At 26.9% G+C, this 18,770-nt stretch overlaps 1 protein-coding gene across 4 annotated transcripts in view; it reads right to left on the reverse strand.

Moving 5' to 3' along the window:
- LOC111677194 (fat-like cadherin-related tumor suppressor homolog) overlaps positions 1 to 18,770 on the reverse strand; it is a 252,557-nt gene that overhangs the window by 88,815 nt on the left and 144,972 nt on the right. For all 4 annotated transcript variants that reach the window (XM_046951360.1, XM_046951358.1, XM_046951357.1 and 1 more), the window contains 3 exons: positions 17,623 to 18,340; positions 9,608 to 9,791; positions 7,880 to 8,320 (listed from right to left, as the gene is read on the reverse strand). In XM_046951360.1, coding sequence (XP_046807316.1) covers positions 7,880 to 8,320; positions 9,608 to 9,791; positions 17,623 to 18,340 — 1,343 coding nt within the window. The remainder of the gene's footprint in view (positions 1 to 7,879; positions 8,321 to 9,607; positions 9,792 to 17,622; positions 18,341 to 18,770) is intronic.

The following is an 18,770-nucleotide window of genomic DNA, read 5'->3' on the forward strand; positions in this document are numbered from 1 at the left end:
TGGCAGAGGAAAAGTCTGGGGATGGCGACTCCGATATTTCAGACAATCCGATAGACGAATTTAGTCTCTGGAGTGATCACCACAAATTAGTTCATAGAAATTGGAAAACAAATAGGACTGAAGGGAACTTTTCTTATGAACTCTCAGTTTATTTGCGAAGTCCGGTAAGTCGGTTTGATGAAAATCCTCTAGAAGTGTGGGCCGACTACAAAATTCAATTCCCCAGTTTGTACAATATAGCATACAAATATTTAACAATGGTTGCCAGTTAGTGTTGTCCCAAAAAAGAAGCAGTTTGCAGGCAGAGAGGGTAAACAATATATTGTTTTTGCAAAGCTTAAATAAAAAGTATTGGGACATTTAGTAAAACAAATTTCCTAATCTTTGAAAAATTTAAAATTCTACTTTTATTTAATATTATTTTTATTTGACATTCGTCTACAAATTCATTTGTAAACATTTTAGTTCAATCAGAATTTATATTTTTTTACATGTAATAATATAACAATAATAAGCCCTAATTTTGTAAATCACGTCACCAAAGTGATATTTATATGGATAGAAAAAAATTTCAAACATTATAAATTTTTTGTTTGTTTTTCATACAAAAATTTCAAATTATGAAAGGCAATGTCCGAATTTTGGTGCGGTTGTTCAGTTCAGAATTTGCATATACATATATTTAAAATATTGTCTTTTCTATCCATATACATAAATATAACTTGGTGTCATGTTTTACACAATTAGGACCTCAATAATGTAATAACATTGAATTTAATGAAAAAATGCCTCATAAAATAAACAACTTATATTCAATATGTTAAAATAATTTAACTTTTATTAAAATAATTTTGTTTAGTTCCAGTTAGATAATATTCTAACTATTATATGCATAAATATCGATGTTTTTTTAATTGATGCATCGAATAACATCGATGTGAATTAATGATGAATCGAATGGCAAGAAACATCGATGTTTTTTTTACATGGACAGCTCTATGTAGAAACAACTACAGTGTCTCTCATAAGTATACGAATTTAAGTATAATATGAAAAGAAACCAAATTTAATAACATATTTTGTATGCAAAATAGTAAATTAATTTGTTAATTGAAGCATGGATGCGAATAAGGGCGTAAAGACCACCTTTTCAAAATCGCGTTTTTTCGCATAATTATATTAAACTAACCTTTTTACATCTATTCATAAAAAAATAAATTGAAAAATATAAATTTTTCGCTAAAATAGATAGTTTTAAAAGCACGATTTTTAAATACTATTTATTTTTTTGGGTAAAAAATATTAGCAATTTAATGTATTTTTCTGTAAAAAATCGTATAAATTTTAATTCTAATTGCACCAAATTTGCAGAATGGTTGGAAAACATTTCAAATTTATTAATTTTTTAATTATATTGCAAAAAAGATTATTATTGAATGAATTATTTAAGTATGAAAGTGTGGACAGGAAGAAGGGCGTATATCCATAACTATAGTTATATATTAAAAAATTATTATATCTTGTTATTTTCGGATTATTTTAGTTAAAGAGGTCCTATCAAATTTGATAATGAACTATGATAATAATGTGGTTCGCTGATTTTGACAATAACGCAATAAGGTGCGATTTAAAGATTTTTCTAAGAAAGATTTTGTTTTAATTACTTATAAGGATAATGAAGGATGTCCTTGAAACTTTAGCAAATAATGCTCTAGACTGTTATGTTGAGGCTGTCCAAGTTTTATATAATAAAATAATTAAGAAGTATATAAAAATAACATTTATTTATATATACTTTCAACTAAAATATATGGATATATGCCCTTATTACATTTTAGCAAAATTTCAAGTATTAATTTTGGCAAGTTGTGACTCGAATTTTTTACTGAGTTTTAGCACAGGGATAGATGTGAGTTATATTTATGCATATATGTAAAAAAATTAGGAAAAAATGCCGATTTTAAAGTTTTATGATGTTTTTATCGTCTCCTGTAAAATTTCCCAAATGGGTTATACGCCCTTATTCGGCTCCATGCTTCAATTGTCTAGACAGTACTTAGCTTTGATGTCAAGCTTTTTAAAACTTTAAAAATTCACATTTACTTAAATTAATTAACCTTTTTTTAAAAAATTCTATAAAATTACTTCACAAAAGTATTCGAATTTTTCCTGTTTGACCATATTTTACGATACATGATAAAATGGTACAAATGCCCCAAAATTGTGGACCAAATGGTCAAAAAATATATCCATTCGGTAGATAGTTACCCTTTAAAACAATTTTTAGCAAAAACACATTCGATTCTAATTTTTGTGTTTCGTATAATATAGTCAAATATGAGATACAGAAAAAATTCGTATAATTTTGTGAGGTAATTTTATGGACTTTTAAAAAAAGGCTAAATTAATTTAAGTAAATGTGAATTTTTCAAGTTTTAAAAAGCGTGATATCAAAGCTAAGGACTGTCTAGACAATTTAACAAATTAATTTATTAATTTTGCATACAAAATATGTTATTAAATTTGGTTTATTTTCATATTATACATAAATTCGAATACTTATGAGGGACACTGTATATTAATCTGCACGGCTCTGATTTATATAATTAATCTATAACTGAGAATTGTTTGGTGCTTACTGGTCATCAAATAGTACAAATGATATGTAGAAACATAAACACATAAATCACAGTTCTTTTTAAATGAAAATTTATAAAAAGAACATTTTACCTTTTTTTTTTGTTCTTCAAATGGTACATTTTAATTTTTCTATAATATAATACGAATTTTCTCATATAGGGACCCGAATCTTTTTTTTTTGAACTTTTTGAACTAAACAGTGGTTAATGAATAATATTTTCTATGGGAGACATCTTGGTACTTTTTCTATTTTAATTTTTATGGATAGCAATGTACCCAGGGTAGGCTAGTAAGCTATAAACGATCAAAAATATTGTTTTTGAACAATTATGCTGTTCTCCTATATTCTATTACGATTTTCTATTACTTATGAGATTTCGAGCAAATCTAGTTGATTTTAACTAAATTTCCCATACAAAACAAAATCTACTTCGTAACTATATTTCGTTTAAATCTACTGAAAATCTAATAGTTTTTAGTGATGCAACTCTGTTTTTCCTGAATAATACTAAAAAATACGACGCTGTACAAAAAAAGAGAAAAACAAAAAGAGGAAACAAGAATTAAAATGTCGACAAAATTTTAATAAAATGGAAAAAATTAATGAAAATTTTATTTAAAATAAAAGGTAATGTTATATTTCAATATCTAATTTTTCATTATAAATAAAATATTAATAAAAATACCATTTTTCCTTCTTATTTTTTCTATCAAACACAATTTCAAGAAATATTACAAAATATTAAATCTTTCTAAAGCTGGCTACACACTATAATATTCAGTAAAATGACACGTCAAAACTTTCAAATAAAATTAAAAATATTATAGTGTAAATACAAAATGTAATAAAACTTACTGAAAATACGGATGGAAAATTGAAAATCATATGATTTGGTAAAATTTTTTGAAAATTTTCAAAAAGTTTGGATTTTTTCGTTTTATTTTTATATAAACAAAGAAAAATAAAAAATAGAAAGAAATTTCAAATAAAAACAGAAAGAAAATGAAAATTTACCTTTTTTATTTTTTTTCCAATTGAAGTTTCATTTTTTTCAAATCTAATAGTGTAAAAACAAAATATATTTTCAATTTGATTTTTTTGATAATCATACCAATTTACATTTTATTTTGGCAGTATGAAATATAAAATCTAATCTTAAATGAAAATGGGGTATAAAACTAATATTTCAAACAATTTTTACGCATACTAACAACTCTGTGTACTATAGAAAGATGCCACATATAATGATGAGATTCCAAAATTTGAAACATTTTGCATAAAAACGGTATTTTCAAACATATCCCTTCAAATGAGAGAATAAATAGTGCATGCAAATTTAGTTCCGGTTGCAAGCAAATCCCTATGTAAGTACGTTTATTAAATTTAAAAACTGCAATAATTTTAATATTTGTTTTATCGTACGCTAATGTTTTTATAACGAAATGGAGATATGTACCTGGACGGAATTTTTGGACACAATAAAATCAATGGTATCAACGTTGGTGATATGGATAAAACAAGAATTTCTTCAAACTTTCATATTGAATTGTTACGTAAATTTATTTACATCATTTTTTATAGTATTTATTTGGTACCTTTAGAAATAATATACGGTTTATATGTAGTAATTTCACTTGGAATTGTGCAGGAGGATTGCAAAAGAGCAAAACCACCAACTATGGCGACTTTTTATGAATATTAGCACTAGTATCAAACTGGTTCTAAAGAACCCAATTGGGTCCAAGTGTACTAGTATAAGTCTAGAACTAATGGTACTAGTAATTTTTCAAACACACTCAATGTTAATTCGAGCATTACGATGGTATAGGAAAGTTTACAGTTGGGAACTAGTACTGGTGATTTTGGTACTAGTTAAATACTAGTTTGGTTCTAGTTCCATTTCCTGCAGGGAAGGTTTTGATGTGAAGAAAAATGGAAAAGTGTAAAGCAACTGATATGCCTAATTATTTTAAATAAAAAGTGGAGAAAAATATATTTTCTGTATAATAAAGTTTCTTTATAATAAAGTGATTTCCTGGTCCCGTCAACATTCATTATAGGGAAGTTCGACTGTAATATTTAAAAAATACAATTAATTAGATTAAACTTAAAATATCTCTTCTAAAAAATGGTCGTTTCCAATTAGTTAACGCAATTTCTTTGATTTATCTTTCGACTATTTTCATCAAATTCAAAATTAAAAAGGAAACAAGAAATATTCCACAATAAAATGCATTCAAATTTATTATTACAACATAAATTTGTAAAATATATGTTTTTGTAACTGAAAATTATATTATAGAAATTACAAATGGAATGACATACATATATATACATATAGATGAAGGGTATAAAAAAGTAACAACAAATCCCAGAAATATTTGTTATTGACATATTTTCTTAAAAGTTCATTTTTATTGTAAAAAATAGAAACAAAAAATAAACAAGTATTATCCCATACCTGTATACAAATAAAATGCGATTTAGTTTTCATAATAAAGCATTTAAGATATACTTAAGCCATTTATTGTTTAATAAAACTGTGGATATTTAAGCAAATATCCACAAAATGAGGCCCTATAATTATGAAGTTCATCAGGGTCAACAAGGCTAGTATAGAACTTGGTTTTGCAGCTTTTTGTCAAGATACGAGTATATTAAACATAATTGAACTTAATAGCCCTATTTGGCGGGTTCAGTAGTATGGGGCATAGGTGAAATAATAGACCGATATTAAAAATTTTCAATAGGCTTCGTCTACAGTACCATAAAAGATCATATGCCAAATTTCATTGAATTATCTCCAAAATTGCGACTTGCATTTTGAAAACAATGTTTACATGAACATAGCATAGAAAATGATTCTGAGCCGATTGGTATACTTTAAGGTGGGTATAGAACAAATATTATTGCGCACTACAAACATCAGCACACTAAAGTGGTGTAGGGTATAAAAAAGTGAATCAACGAATATTTTATATTATTGTACGCAACACTACCATATAAAATGACAACCAAGGCGACAACCTTGTATGAAGTGGTGGCAGTTCTGCAACAACAACATTTTACATGTATTTTGTTTTTAAATTATGTTTACGTAAATGTCAAAAACCAAACGAAAATTTTTAATATTTTATTAAAAAATAAAAATAAAGTCGATAAAAATATATACTGAATTGAATTGTGAAAAATTTTGCCAAGGCACACCTTGGATGATGCTCAAAATTCGTCAAAATTATCACCATTATTTGCAAGTTTTCTTTATACTTTAATGTAAAACTGGCTCGCATGAAAAAAGTAAAATAATTGTAGGTTTTATGGGCCAAATAAAATGTACATAGCATCAAAAAGCATCACTCTATAAATATTTAATTCCTTCAAAATTTAACTTTTTAATTGCTTTCCCTTATAAATCAAGCTCGTAGAATTCAGATATTACCTGTTTCTTCTTCATTTTCAAAAACTATAGGCAACATGTTAATAAAAATGCTGAAATTAAAATTTCTTACTGTGTATTTTTAAAATGTTTGATAAGAAATCTTTTGGTATGTATTAAATGCGCTGAATTTGAATTATTTTTACAATTATGTGCAATTTTTTCAAATATAACATATAAAAATACTATTTTTAAGATTTTTTTTGACGGCTATAACTCGATCAAAATGATTAACGTGAACGGATTCATCACGTGTTAGGGTCTGTTTATATTCACACACAATTTTTTAATTGTGCCATAAAACAAATTTTTTGATTTGTTTTTACTCTAAAATTTGAAAACTTTGATAATTGCTCATATACTTAAGACCTCTTTAAAAATAACTAGCTATACTCATTGTGCTTTGCTACCCTAAAGGCAATGTAAATTAAAAAACATTATAACAAATTTTTATATTGATTTCAAAGTTTTCGTGCAAAATTTGAGGATTTTTGCTATAATAGTTTCCCAGACATACGATTTTCTATTTTTTTAATATGCTGGTTCCATTCCCCCTAATGAAAGTCCGATTTTTTTCTTCAAAATGTTCAGATGGATATAAAAGTTATTCGTGCAAAATTTGATGAAGCTAGCTTTATTTGTTTCCCAGATAAACGAATTTTTGTATATTTTATTCGTATGGAAGGTGCAACGCCCCCATTGGAAGTCTGCAATTTATTACCCAAAATGTTTACATGGATGTTAAAGTTTTTGTACAAAATTTTAAAATTCTAACTCAAATAGTTTCCCAGATAGAGGAATTTTTGTGTTCAATTTATATGGGAGGTGCCACGCCCCTACTGTTAGTCAGCCCCTTATTTCTTTAAATAATCCCATTGACACTAAAGTGGTCCCCATAAAATTTTAGGACTCAGCTGTTATATATTCTCAGATATACAGATTTAATATTTTATTCTTATAGAGAGTACAACGCCCACTATAGCCATTCCGCCCACTTTCTCAAAAAATAAATATTCGTGCCGGTACTAAAAAAAATTTAGCACTCTAGCTGTTATACTTTTACAGATATACTAATTTTAGATTTGTTTATATGGGAGGTGCCACACAGTCTATAGACTTCAAACAAACCCACAAACAACAAATAAACACACATTCATTTTTATATATGTATATAAAAGATCAAAAGTAATTTTTTTAACATTTTGTTTAAAAAAGTGGCTTTTTGCGGCTAATTCCTACAATGTATTTAAAGGACAATCGGGCAGCTCTATTGAACTATGTTTCGGATAAAATTTTTTTTAATTATTAAGGCAATAATTATCTACAAAATTAATTACATAAAGTTTACAATTAAATATTTTTTTATTAAAAGTATAAAATGGTATATTTTGCAAATTACGAATCTCACGAGGAACGCTTGCTCTCTGAAACATAAGAAGGTGTATGGTCCATTTTTTTCATTTGTTTTTAGAAAAGCTTTAAACTCTATATATAAAATATAGAGTTTTTAAAAAATGTACTCATAAATATTTTGCCGTAAAACTGGCTTCAAAACTGGCTATGCCATACGGCATAGAAAACCGAAAAGGTTAATGGTGCTAAAGTGTGCTTTAATTATTGTGTGCATTAAAACCAAAATAAAAATTTTTTTATAAATACAATCGTTATTAATTAGCAGTTTACATATTTTCAAAAAGTCGGCAAATTTTGATTATTTTTTGTAAAAAACTTTAGCAAGAAAAAATAAATAATAAAAATATATGGTATAAAGATATGAAAAAGTTCACAGTTACTTTAATTACCTTCAATCCAAACATTTGCCCTGGATCGTAACGATGGTGTTCCGTGGTCATTAACACTGATAACAATTATATATGATTTACATTCTTCATAGTTTAATTGGTGTTTCAAATATAACGAACCGTCCGCTATATCAATATAAAATAGATTTGAATCGACTTCACCATTAATGGACTCAATAACATATGAAAGTATGCTACTAGCATCAAAATCACAGTCACTGGCATCAATTTTTAAAATTTGACTCCCAAGGAAAGTATTTTCTGGAAGAGTGATGTTATAGTTTTCTTGTTCTATAAGTGGATAACAATCATTTGCATCTTCCACCGAAATTGAGACAGGTACCTCGGCGTATACGCCAGATACACTATCAGTAGCTGCAATAAACAATTGGTATGATCGTTGCTTTTCAAAATCCAGACTGTTCACCAGATAGAGGATACCTAAAATAAATATAAAACATAAAAATAAAACATACTTTTTTTACAAATATTTTACATTAATTACCCCAGAAAACTAAGATAAAAAATTAACAAATTGGATAATTTTTGAAAACATGAGTACCTACCCAGCAAAAAATCTGAAATTTTTGGTAATAGCCAGTAGTTATTTCATATATTACTTGGTAATGAGTGTTCATTATCATTCACATTATTTCATTTAGCGTAATAGGTTATTTCTGGCTCAATTGTCGTTCATTTAACAAACAGGGGATTCGTGGTTCGAACCCTGCTGGATACTGTTTATTTTTTTCAAAATGACATTCATTTATATATTTTTGTAAAAAGCCGTTCTCAAAATTACAAAAAGCAACATGTTAATGTAGCATAGAAAACAACTATGCCTGGGTTCAAATACCGGCAGAGGAATTTTTTTTAGTTTTTGTTTTCTATATACAAAGTCGGCCCAAAATAACTACCTATCACATAACATATTTGTAGGTTTATTTGTAACTAGTTATTTCGCAATGTTTTTGTAATCAAATTAGTAACCATTTATTAATTTGTTTAAGGTAGATACATATTATTTGAACCTCGTCGAACAAAAATAATTAGTTATTCACCCCAAAAGTAATTAGTGATTCCAATATTACTTTCTAGATTACTAGGTAATGAAAATTTTTGCTGGATATGTTCTGGTTTCTAAATTCACAAGATCAAATGTGAAAACAATCGATTTCTTTCTTTCTAAATTCCTATAAAATGCCAAACAAAATATTATAAATATTCATTTGTCAAACATACATAATAGATTGTACCGATTTCAACTTTTGTTATGAATTGTTATATTTTTTATCTGAGAATCACTTTATGGTACAATGTCTGTCTATCTATAATTTATGATAAGTCACAGGTCATAATCATGAATAAATTTTGAAAAACAATTTATAATACACATATTTAGGCTTAATATTTTACTAAAGGTAGGCTTTTCTAATACAGATAACCTGTTTTTAGTTATTATAATTGTACATTAGTTAAGCGATATCGACTAACCATAAAGAGTCCTTTCTGCCAGCTTATCATTCTGTATACATATAATATCGAGAAACTAATTATAATAAAAATTTGGCTATAAACCTTTACAAAAAAAAAGCAATATCGTACATGAGAAATGGGAACTTTTTAAACTAAAACTAAGTTCTTTTATTGAAATCATTCTTTTAGTTCAATACCATTCTTAATTCCTTAAATATGTCTAAAAATAAAAAATATTATTTTAACACTTACCTGTTCTATAATCTATTTCAAAAAATTCATCATCATTTCCTGATGATATTGTAAAAATTAAACTCCTTTGTAATGGGCTTTCAGCTTGAATGCTTAATGAAAGTGCAGAAAACAGTTCTACATCTTCCCTTATACTGACAGAATAGAACTGCTTGTTGAAAATTGGCATTGACTTATCCACAACCTGTTTTTAAAAAAATATTTGCTATTATTCTTTTATGTTATAACTATTAAAAAATTTTTGTATGTTTGTTTTGTGGTAATACATATATACATACATATTAGAGCGAAATTGTTTTCATGTGTTTTAAATAGATTTATTTTTTGGGAAATAAATAGAAAATGTTTTTAAATTTTATATTAGATTGTTTAGAACATTTTATTTACAAAAAAAAAAGTTTAAAATAACATGTTTTTAATTCTAGCAATCATAAATCCATTTGTATTAAATAAATTTAGATTTCATGTAATCTATAAAAATTTTAAAAATCAAATAATTTCCCCGATATATCAAATATTATTTTGAATTCCTTTGGTTTGAAATCAAGTGAACACGAATGTAGAATTTCTATATAATAAATTTATATATTCTAGCATAATAGTTTCTAATACATGAATACTAGAGTATTCAATTATTCGGGTTTTTGTCTTATTCGGTTTATTCGACAAATAATTATTTGAGGTTTTACGTTAGCCGGTTAATAATCGGATAATTAAAAATTATTCGGTTATTTGAATAAAAGGAAACTAGATGTTATTATTGCTTTTAACAATAATTTTCTTCATATGCACCAGCGTTGTGCCACAGGGTATACAGAGACGTCACGAACAAAAAGCTATTTCCCTCTCTTTCGCACAAAACGAATTCAATGATTTTTTTAGCTGTATTTTATACACCTCTTCTTACCAAACAATTTCAAAATCAAACAGAAGCTGATTTTAGACTTTTTCAAATGTCAAAATTGACATCTCTGTATACTTTGTGGTTGTGCGTTCATATTGTTCTAATTACAACTCATAGCAAGGCGAATTCATATAAGGTGGTGTTAACCAATCAGCTGACAATTTTTTTTAATTCGCCTGGTTTATGTAGCTGTCAAAGTTTGTTATTGTTTACATTTTTATATTTAAAAATGTCCGTTAAATAGAGAAAAACTTCATTAATATTTTGAATTATTTATGTAAAAAACCTGAAAATACCAAGCATCTCGTAAACAAATATCATTTTATTTAAATAATGGCATAATTGGTATGTCTACGAATATGTTATTTAAGAAAAATATTTTTTCTACTAAATGGTAACATATTACACAATATTGTTTTATATTTTATATTAAAATTGTGTAGACAACGTGATTAACTAAAAAAAATCTCTTCCGGAACACTTAATATACAGAAACGCATATGAAATATTTATTCGGCCGGCGGCAACTGACTTCTACGTTATGGCTTAATTTTGAAATCTATTAAATGTTAACAAATTAAACAATAATTTTTTATATATACACTATGTAGATAGTAGATAGATATATAACAAAACCCACATTTCCCCGTCCGGCGGCTGCTACATTATAGCCAAATATTGAAAATTACACCGCCGGAGTAGAATTATCTATTCGCAACAAATATTCATTCGTTCGTAATATAATATTTTCATGAATAAGTATTTTTTTATGTTTATTTTTCACAAAAAAATTAAGTTTTACTGAACTTAAGGCACTTACTTAAATTTTGCAAATTAAGCTGCCGGAATAGAATTTTTCGATGGAAACAAACATTATTCCTCACAAATTTTAATATCTTTATTTTTTAATATAATATAAACATTTTACAAAAATTTTTATCAAATGAATTCGCCGTACTTATGGTTTTTGACATTTACGAAAACCAAAAGCAAAAACAAAATACATGGGAAATGTTGTTGTTGCAGAACTGCCACCTGATCTGAATTCGCGTTGATTCATAGCAAGAGCGTAAAAATTGCCAAAATTTGTAAAAACAACAATATTTTCAAACAGTGATTAAAATTACTAATATATTAGTAACCAAAATGCATATTTTCTCCTATGCATACGTACGTAATATTAAAATATAAATATATTTTATGAATATAATATATTTAATTGCTCCCATTCGAAATATTCCTAGTATTTTTGCTAAAAATATTTAGCCATACAAGCTATTGCATATTACAGCTTACAGACAAATATAAAATGTTTTCACATGCAATATATTACGCATCAACTCGCTAACATATTTATAATACCCACATATATTTCATATGACTTGCCTATAATATTAAAATATTTTTCTACACAAATTATTCGAAGTCAACAATATTGAAGCCATGCAAGCAGTAATATACGAACATGAAATGTACGCAAGCAGAGCATATATGTGCCGACGAAAACAAAACGATAGTCGCGACTATAAGGTTACAATATTTATTTACTATAGGAAATGACTTATGGTCTAAAATTTAACATTTTATGTTGAACTTGAAAAATTATAAAATGTGAAAAATGTATGCAAGATATAACCAAATTTTATTTAGAAAATAATTGAAAACGTTTATATGTACATACATATGTATACCCTGCCAACAATTTCTAACCAAATTGTAACCATAACGTTACAGCTAAATGTTTAAAACAATCTAATTTGATATAATCTGAGTGAATAAAAAGTAACCCCGTTCGGAAGAAACTGTTCCGCCTGTTTAATACTTACTTGATGTGCCCATTTTGTTTCAGTTTCAAGTCACTTTTTTATAACATAAAATTTCGTAAATGTAGTAAATTTCCAGCTTTGCCATAACAATAGAGAAGCTGGAAAGTGTAATGATTTTATACTCTTTTATGTAATAAATGCGACTTTATATTTTTTTATTTCTCCTTTATTATACTGTTTTGCACTCACTAATCTTTTTACATTAAAAGCTTTAATCTTTGTTTAGAAATAAACATTTTTTTCTTCTTTGAATATGCTTTATCTGTAAAATTTACAATTTTACTTCTTATAAAATTTGATAATAGCAAGCGTAACTAGGAAATCTTTTTTCTAAGTGTTTTTTAGTATTTTCTTACCACTACAATAACAGTTTTTCTTTCTGCGCTGGTATATTATTCACCCTGTAACAATTTTAAATAAAGCATTAATACATAGAAAAGTTGATAAGCATTTGAAAATAGATTCCACTTCGATTTTTATGTCCTTATGCCCTGCCAGCAAATTTGAGTTTAATTTTGGATACATGAACTGAATAGTCACTATAATAGCTCAATTTTATGTTTCTCAGTGCTAAGTTAAAAAATTTACAAAAACAAAATACATTACTTTCTAATTTTGATCATAATTTTGTTAAATTTTAGTGCGTTTTAATATACCAAAAGGAAAATTAAATGCTAATAAGTAGATAGAATAAAAATTTTAAAAACTAACACTTTTTAATACACTAAGAAGATAGTTTAATGCAGAATCATTCTTGCTCTCAAAATTCAGAAGGAAAAGTATTTGCATATTTCAGTAAATATATTTATTTCATTGTGATCAGTTGTGTGATATATTGTGAAATTTATATTTTGTAATAAATTGTGTTAATATAAAATTCAATATATCTAAAACATAGTTTAATATAAAATAAGCATCAGTGAGAGATTAGTGAGTGCAAAACAGTATAATAAAGGAGAAATAAAAAAAATTTATAAAGTCGCGTTTATTACATAAAATAGTATAAAATCATTACACTTTCCAGCTTCTCTATTGTTATGGCAAAGCTGGAAATTTACAACATTTACGAAATTTTATGTTATAAAAAAGTGACTTGAAACTGAAACGAAATGGGCACATCAAGTAAGTATTAAACAGGCGGAACAGTTTCTTCCGAACGGGGTCACTTTTTATTCACTCAGATTATATCAAATTAGATTGTTTTAAACATTTAGCTGTAACGTTATGGTTACAATATGGATAGAAATTGTTGGCAGGGTATACATATGTATGTACATATAAACGTTTTCAATTATTTTCTAAATAAAATTTGGTTATATCTTGCATACATTTTTCACATTTTATAATTTTTCAAGTTCAACATAAAATGTTAAATTTTAGACCATAAGTCATTTCCTATAGTAAATAAATATTGTAACCTTATAGTCGCGACTATCGTTTTGTTTTCGTATATATATATATATATATATATATATATTATATATATATATATATATATATATATATATATATATATATAATATATATATATATATATATATATATATATATATATATATAATATATATATATATATAATGTGTCCTTTATCCTTAAATATCTTAAAGGATATTTTGTTTTTCTTATTTTTTACGACAAATAGACAAACTTATTTTTATTGCTATGTAAAAATTTTAGAATGGATTTATAAGTTATAGGGGTTTTTATTTTGCTACATTTACAATTTTCATACATCCATTTAGAAACCCATAACATATGAGCCGTATAAGTTATGGATCCAATTTATACGCCATAGAAACCACAATTAAAAGTAGAATATATGTTTCGAATTATAACTTAATCAAAAGGGTTGAAAATTTTAAGTGGTCGAAATGTCTGTGGAATTACCCTATAATAAGATTTAAATCAAACACTACTCCATCTATCCTCCTTCCCACAACCTATTTTCCTAGTTCCAACACAATGCTTCACATAAGTAGGGGTCATCACCTGAGTGCTGGTCCAATTAAAAAAAATACTAAAAAATTAACAAAAAACGTCAAAAAGCATTTATTGACGTAAAAATTAACAATACGTTTATAAAAAATCGGATTAATTAATATAACGATTTCAATTTTTATGGTAGAAAAATAAAATATAAGTTATTGCTTAATTTTGGTAAAAATATTTGATGAGATAATGTTTTTTCTTTAAATTTATAAAATTTCACATAGGCAAATTACTTAATTGATTCAATGTATATATTAGAAATAAGGAGAAAATGACAACAGATAAAATAATATATTGTTGTTGATCTAATGATAATAATTTTAATTTAATAAAGGTATTTTCAGACTACAACACTATTTATACATTTCAAAATTAAAATATTATAGAATTTGGTCGGTATGTCAAAATATTTGTAAGAAACAAGTAAGAGTTCTATATTCGGCTTTGCGAATTTTATATACTCTTCACCATGGTGTGTTAAAAAAAACAGGCAGTACCAAAAAGTCCTCTTTTACATCACTTTTTTCGTGTTCAACATGCTTAAATTCATGTTTCTAGATTCAGTATTATAGAAAATTGAAAAGAGTACCCTTTGAAATAAAAAAAAGTACTCAAAAGTACCTTCTTATGGGTTCTCACCTAATTCAGACTCTACATACCCAATTTTATATTTCTAGATTCAATATGATAGAAAATTCAAAAAGGAACTTTGTAAAAACAAAAAAGTACCAAAAAGTTAACTTTTTACGTTTCTCACCTAATTCCGAATCTACATACTTAATTTCATGTTCCTGGGATCAATATCATGTAATATTCAAAAAGTACCTTTTAAAAAACGAAAAAGTACCGAAAAGTTCCCTTTTATGGGTTCTCACCTAATTCAGACTCTACATACTAAATTTCATACTTCTAGGTTCAATATTAGAGAAAATTTAAAAACATAAAATGTACCAAAAAGTTCACTTTTTCCAATTCTCACCTAATTCCGACTTTACATAATTTTATGTTTTATGTAGAAAAAAAGTAAAAAAAAAAATCCCCTTTGGTGTGTTTTTGTATAATCCGGGTTCTACATACTTAATTTTATGTTTCTTAGTTCATTATTATAGAAAACTCAAAAAGTACCTTTTTAAAGTCGAAAAAGTACCAAAAATTTCCCTTTTATGGGTTCTCATCAAATTCCGAATATACATACTTAATTTCATGTTACTAGGTTCAATTTTATAGAATATTCGAAAAGTACCCTTTGAAAAGCGAAAACGTACCAAAAAGTCCCCTTTTATGTGTTTTCACCTAATTCAGACTCTACATACTTAATTTCATTTTTCTAGGTTCAATATTAGAAAAAATTCAAAAAGTACCTTTTAAAAACAAAAAATACCAAAAAGTTCACTTGTATGGCTTCTTACTTAAGCCAGGCTCCACATAATTTCATGTTTCTAGCAAATAACAACACACTAATGCTGCTCTCGCTCTGCTACTGCCGCAGGACTATGTCCTGGCTGGTCAATTGTTGAAGTTCCTTCGGGATCCACTTAGTGGCCGTGGTTTAAACTCAAATTCGCAGGGAGAGTAAGTGGCGCTTAAAAGACTGATGTAAGGTAAAGTCAATATTTCGGGATAAGTTCGGCGATGTTGCCGAAACAACAGATACCCCATAGAGGTATCTGTTAGAAATGAGTTGGTATTAATTGTATATGGTACGGGATGAATGTGAGGTACGGCGGGCCTTACCCCGTCTACCTATAATGAATGTGTCATATGTTTTTCTCTTATGAATGTGTCGTATGAATGAGATGTGTGCTGGGTTGAATGATGATAAATGAAAGGTATCATATACACCTGAGTTCTCCATTGAAGGACAAAGGGAGACCGTTCTCAAGTCTACCCAGTGGATGAAAAAGGCCACCGTGAAATAAGGCCGCCGAGGCATGTGCTCTCGTTAAAACTCCCGACATTCATACCTTTTTCACGAAGTTGAAGGGTATAAAAATACGATGTTCTTGATTTTTTTTCGTTTATTTTTAATTTATTTTATTTTATTTTCTGTATAACGTTTCTTTTCATAAAAACAACTTTGATAACATAAAAAATCAGAAATTTTTGACATTTTTCAAAAACATAAAAATACGGTCGGTATGTCATAAGAATCACAAGTATTATTTGTTATAATCAAATTGTATTTATACTAAAAAATTTTATCATCAGTATTGTAGTCTGAAAATACCTTAAACGATATTTCACTTCTTATGAATAAACTAAGACTTCTATTATAGTGTACTTAGCTTTAAAAGTTTGTATGTTTTACGGTTTTTTAGTCGCACAAAAATTTTAAAAAAAATTTCTGGAAATTAGAGAAGCACGAAAATATCAAACTTATACTAAATAGGAAAAGAGCTGGATAACTTTCGTTATGTAAATTAACAGTATTATTTAAACTTAAACCCAACGTAGTTCTGCCGATTTTTGTTGAAATAAAAATATATTTCACATAATTATGATTTCTAATATCACATTTACAATATCCGCTTGTATGGGATTTAAGTTAAATATTATACGCATAGTACTAGACCCATAAGACATTTGTGCCAAATTGCATTAAATTATATTGAAAATAGCGACCTATATTTTTATAATGAATTTTTTAATTACATGTATCAATTGAACAAAATTATAAAAACTTGACTTTAACAGCCTGTAAAAAAAGTTTTGTAAATACATGTTTACGTTTTAAAGAAGATATGTACAGAAACAAGTTATTGATTTTTGATCGAAAATGTGCATCCCTAAATCCAAATACAATTTCTCTACCGTGTTTAAACACTAAAAACCCTGTTTTGGGCAATATTTCAGATCTTATAAAAGCGAGAAGACTCCATCATTTATAAAATCCGTGAGTTTCGATCGTCCAATCTGTCGACTTTATAATAAATGTTTAACAGATTGAAACAAAATTGATTTTTTGTTGTTGTAACAGTTTAAACTATACAATAATCTGTTTGGGGTGTTCTAGATCAATGTCCATGACTAAAAATTGTGCTTTTGGACAAAGTGAAGTTGGGTTGGGTTTACATGTAAATTAAATGCTAGGACCTCAATTAACTATCAAAAAAATATTAAGACAAAAAATGGGAAGACTACAAAATGTGAATGAGTTACCGCCCGTACGAAGTAAATATTGAAATTAAATATGCAATAAAAACATTGTGCATCTGCTTATTAATGGTAATCTTAATATTTGAGTGTATTTACATGAAATTTTATGGTATTTTTTTATTATAAAAGTTTCTACGTACCTTTATTAATACAGGAACTTCTGCGTAACATGGTGTTAATGCATTATCATACGCTGCCACTATAATTTCGTAGTTCTTATCAATTTTGTCTATATTTTGCTTTAATGAAATATCGCCACTTTTTCTATCGATTTTAAAGAGTTCTCCATTGCCTTTTTTCATTTCATAACGAACTTCTCCATTTTCATTAGCATCCAAATCAATAGCTCTAATATTAATGATTACTGATCCTCGTAAGTCTTCCATTGAAACCGTTGCATAATAAGGTAAATTCACAAATATTGGACAATTGTCATTTACATCTAGAATACTGATGATGACTTGGGTAATAGCTCGTCGAAAATGACTTTTATTGTTTTTATATAAAAGTGATACAGCTTCTATTATTAATATGTACTCGTCGGTAGATTCTCTGTCTAATACAACCCCTTTAGTTTTTATTGCACCAGATGTCTTACCAATTTCAAATAAGTTTGTTGGATTTAAAATTCGAAATTCTACATTTTCCACAAGTAAATTTCCGATGACATTTACGATGCCAATTATAGAAATCTTAGTTGAATTTTCAACAGCGGAAAATTCATATTTCTCTTTTTGAAATAAAAAATTTGGGCTTTCAATCATCTTTACATTGATATCAACTTGCGCTATTGCCGAAAATAATCCATCCGATGCTCGCACGTGTAAAGCATATGAAGGATCCAATTTGCTCATATTCCTAAAAAATAAGTTATTCTTAATAGTTTTTCAATATTTTTATTTATTAATTTAATATGCAATAGATTATGCATACATGTTTTTCTGTATACAGAAAAATATATAAAAATAGCATAGTTTGGTATATTTCTGATTTTTTTAATTTACACTAAAAGTCGTTTTACGGACCAGAAATAAACTAACAAAAGTTGAGTGAAAAAATGATCCACGGGACAATTGATATCGTTTTGTGATATTTCATTTAGAAAATTCATAATAATTTAATTAATTTAAGTAGATAGATTTTGACTTGCATGAAACTTATTATATGCCTATTTAATCGCAATCATTGGTTTGAATCCCCAACATGAGCTAAAACCATCATTTGATGATATGAGAAATACTCTGTAACTACAAACATTCTCATCATTTCGGCAATTCGGCAACAGCTT

The sequence above is a fragment of the Lucilia cuprina genome, chromosome 5 (genome assembly GCF_022045245.1).
Source record: "Lucilia cuprina isolate Lc7/37 chromosome 5, ASM2204524v1, whole genome shotgun sequence".
Taxonomy (NCBI): domain Eukaryota; kingdom Metazoa; phylum Arthropoda; class Insecta; order Diptera; family Calliphoridae; genus Lucilia; species Lucilia cuprina.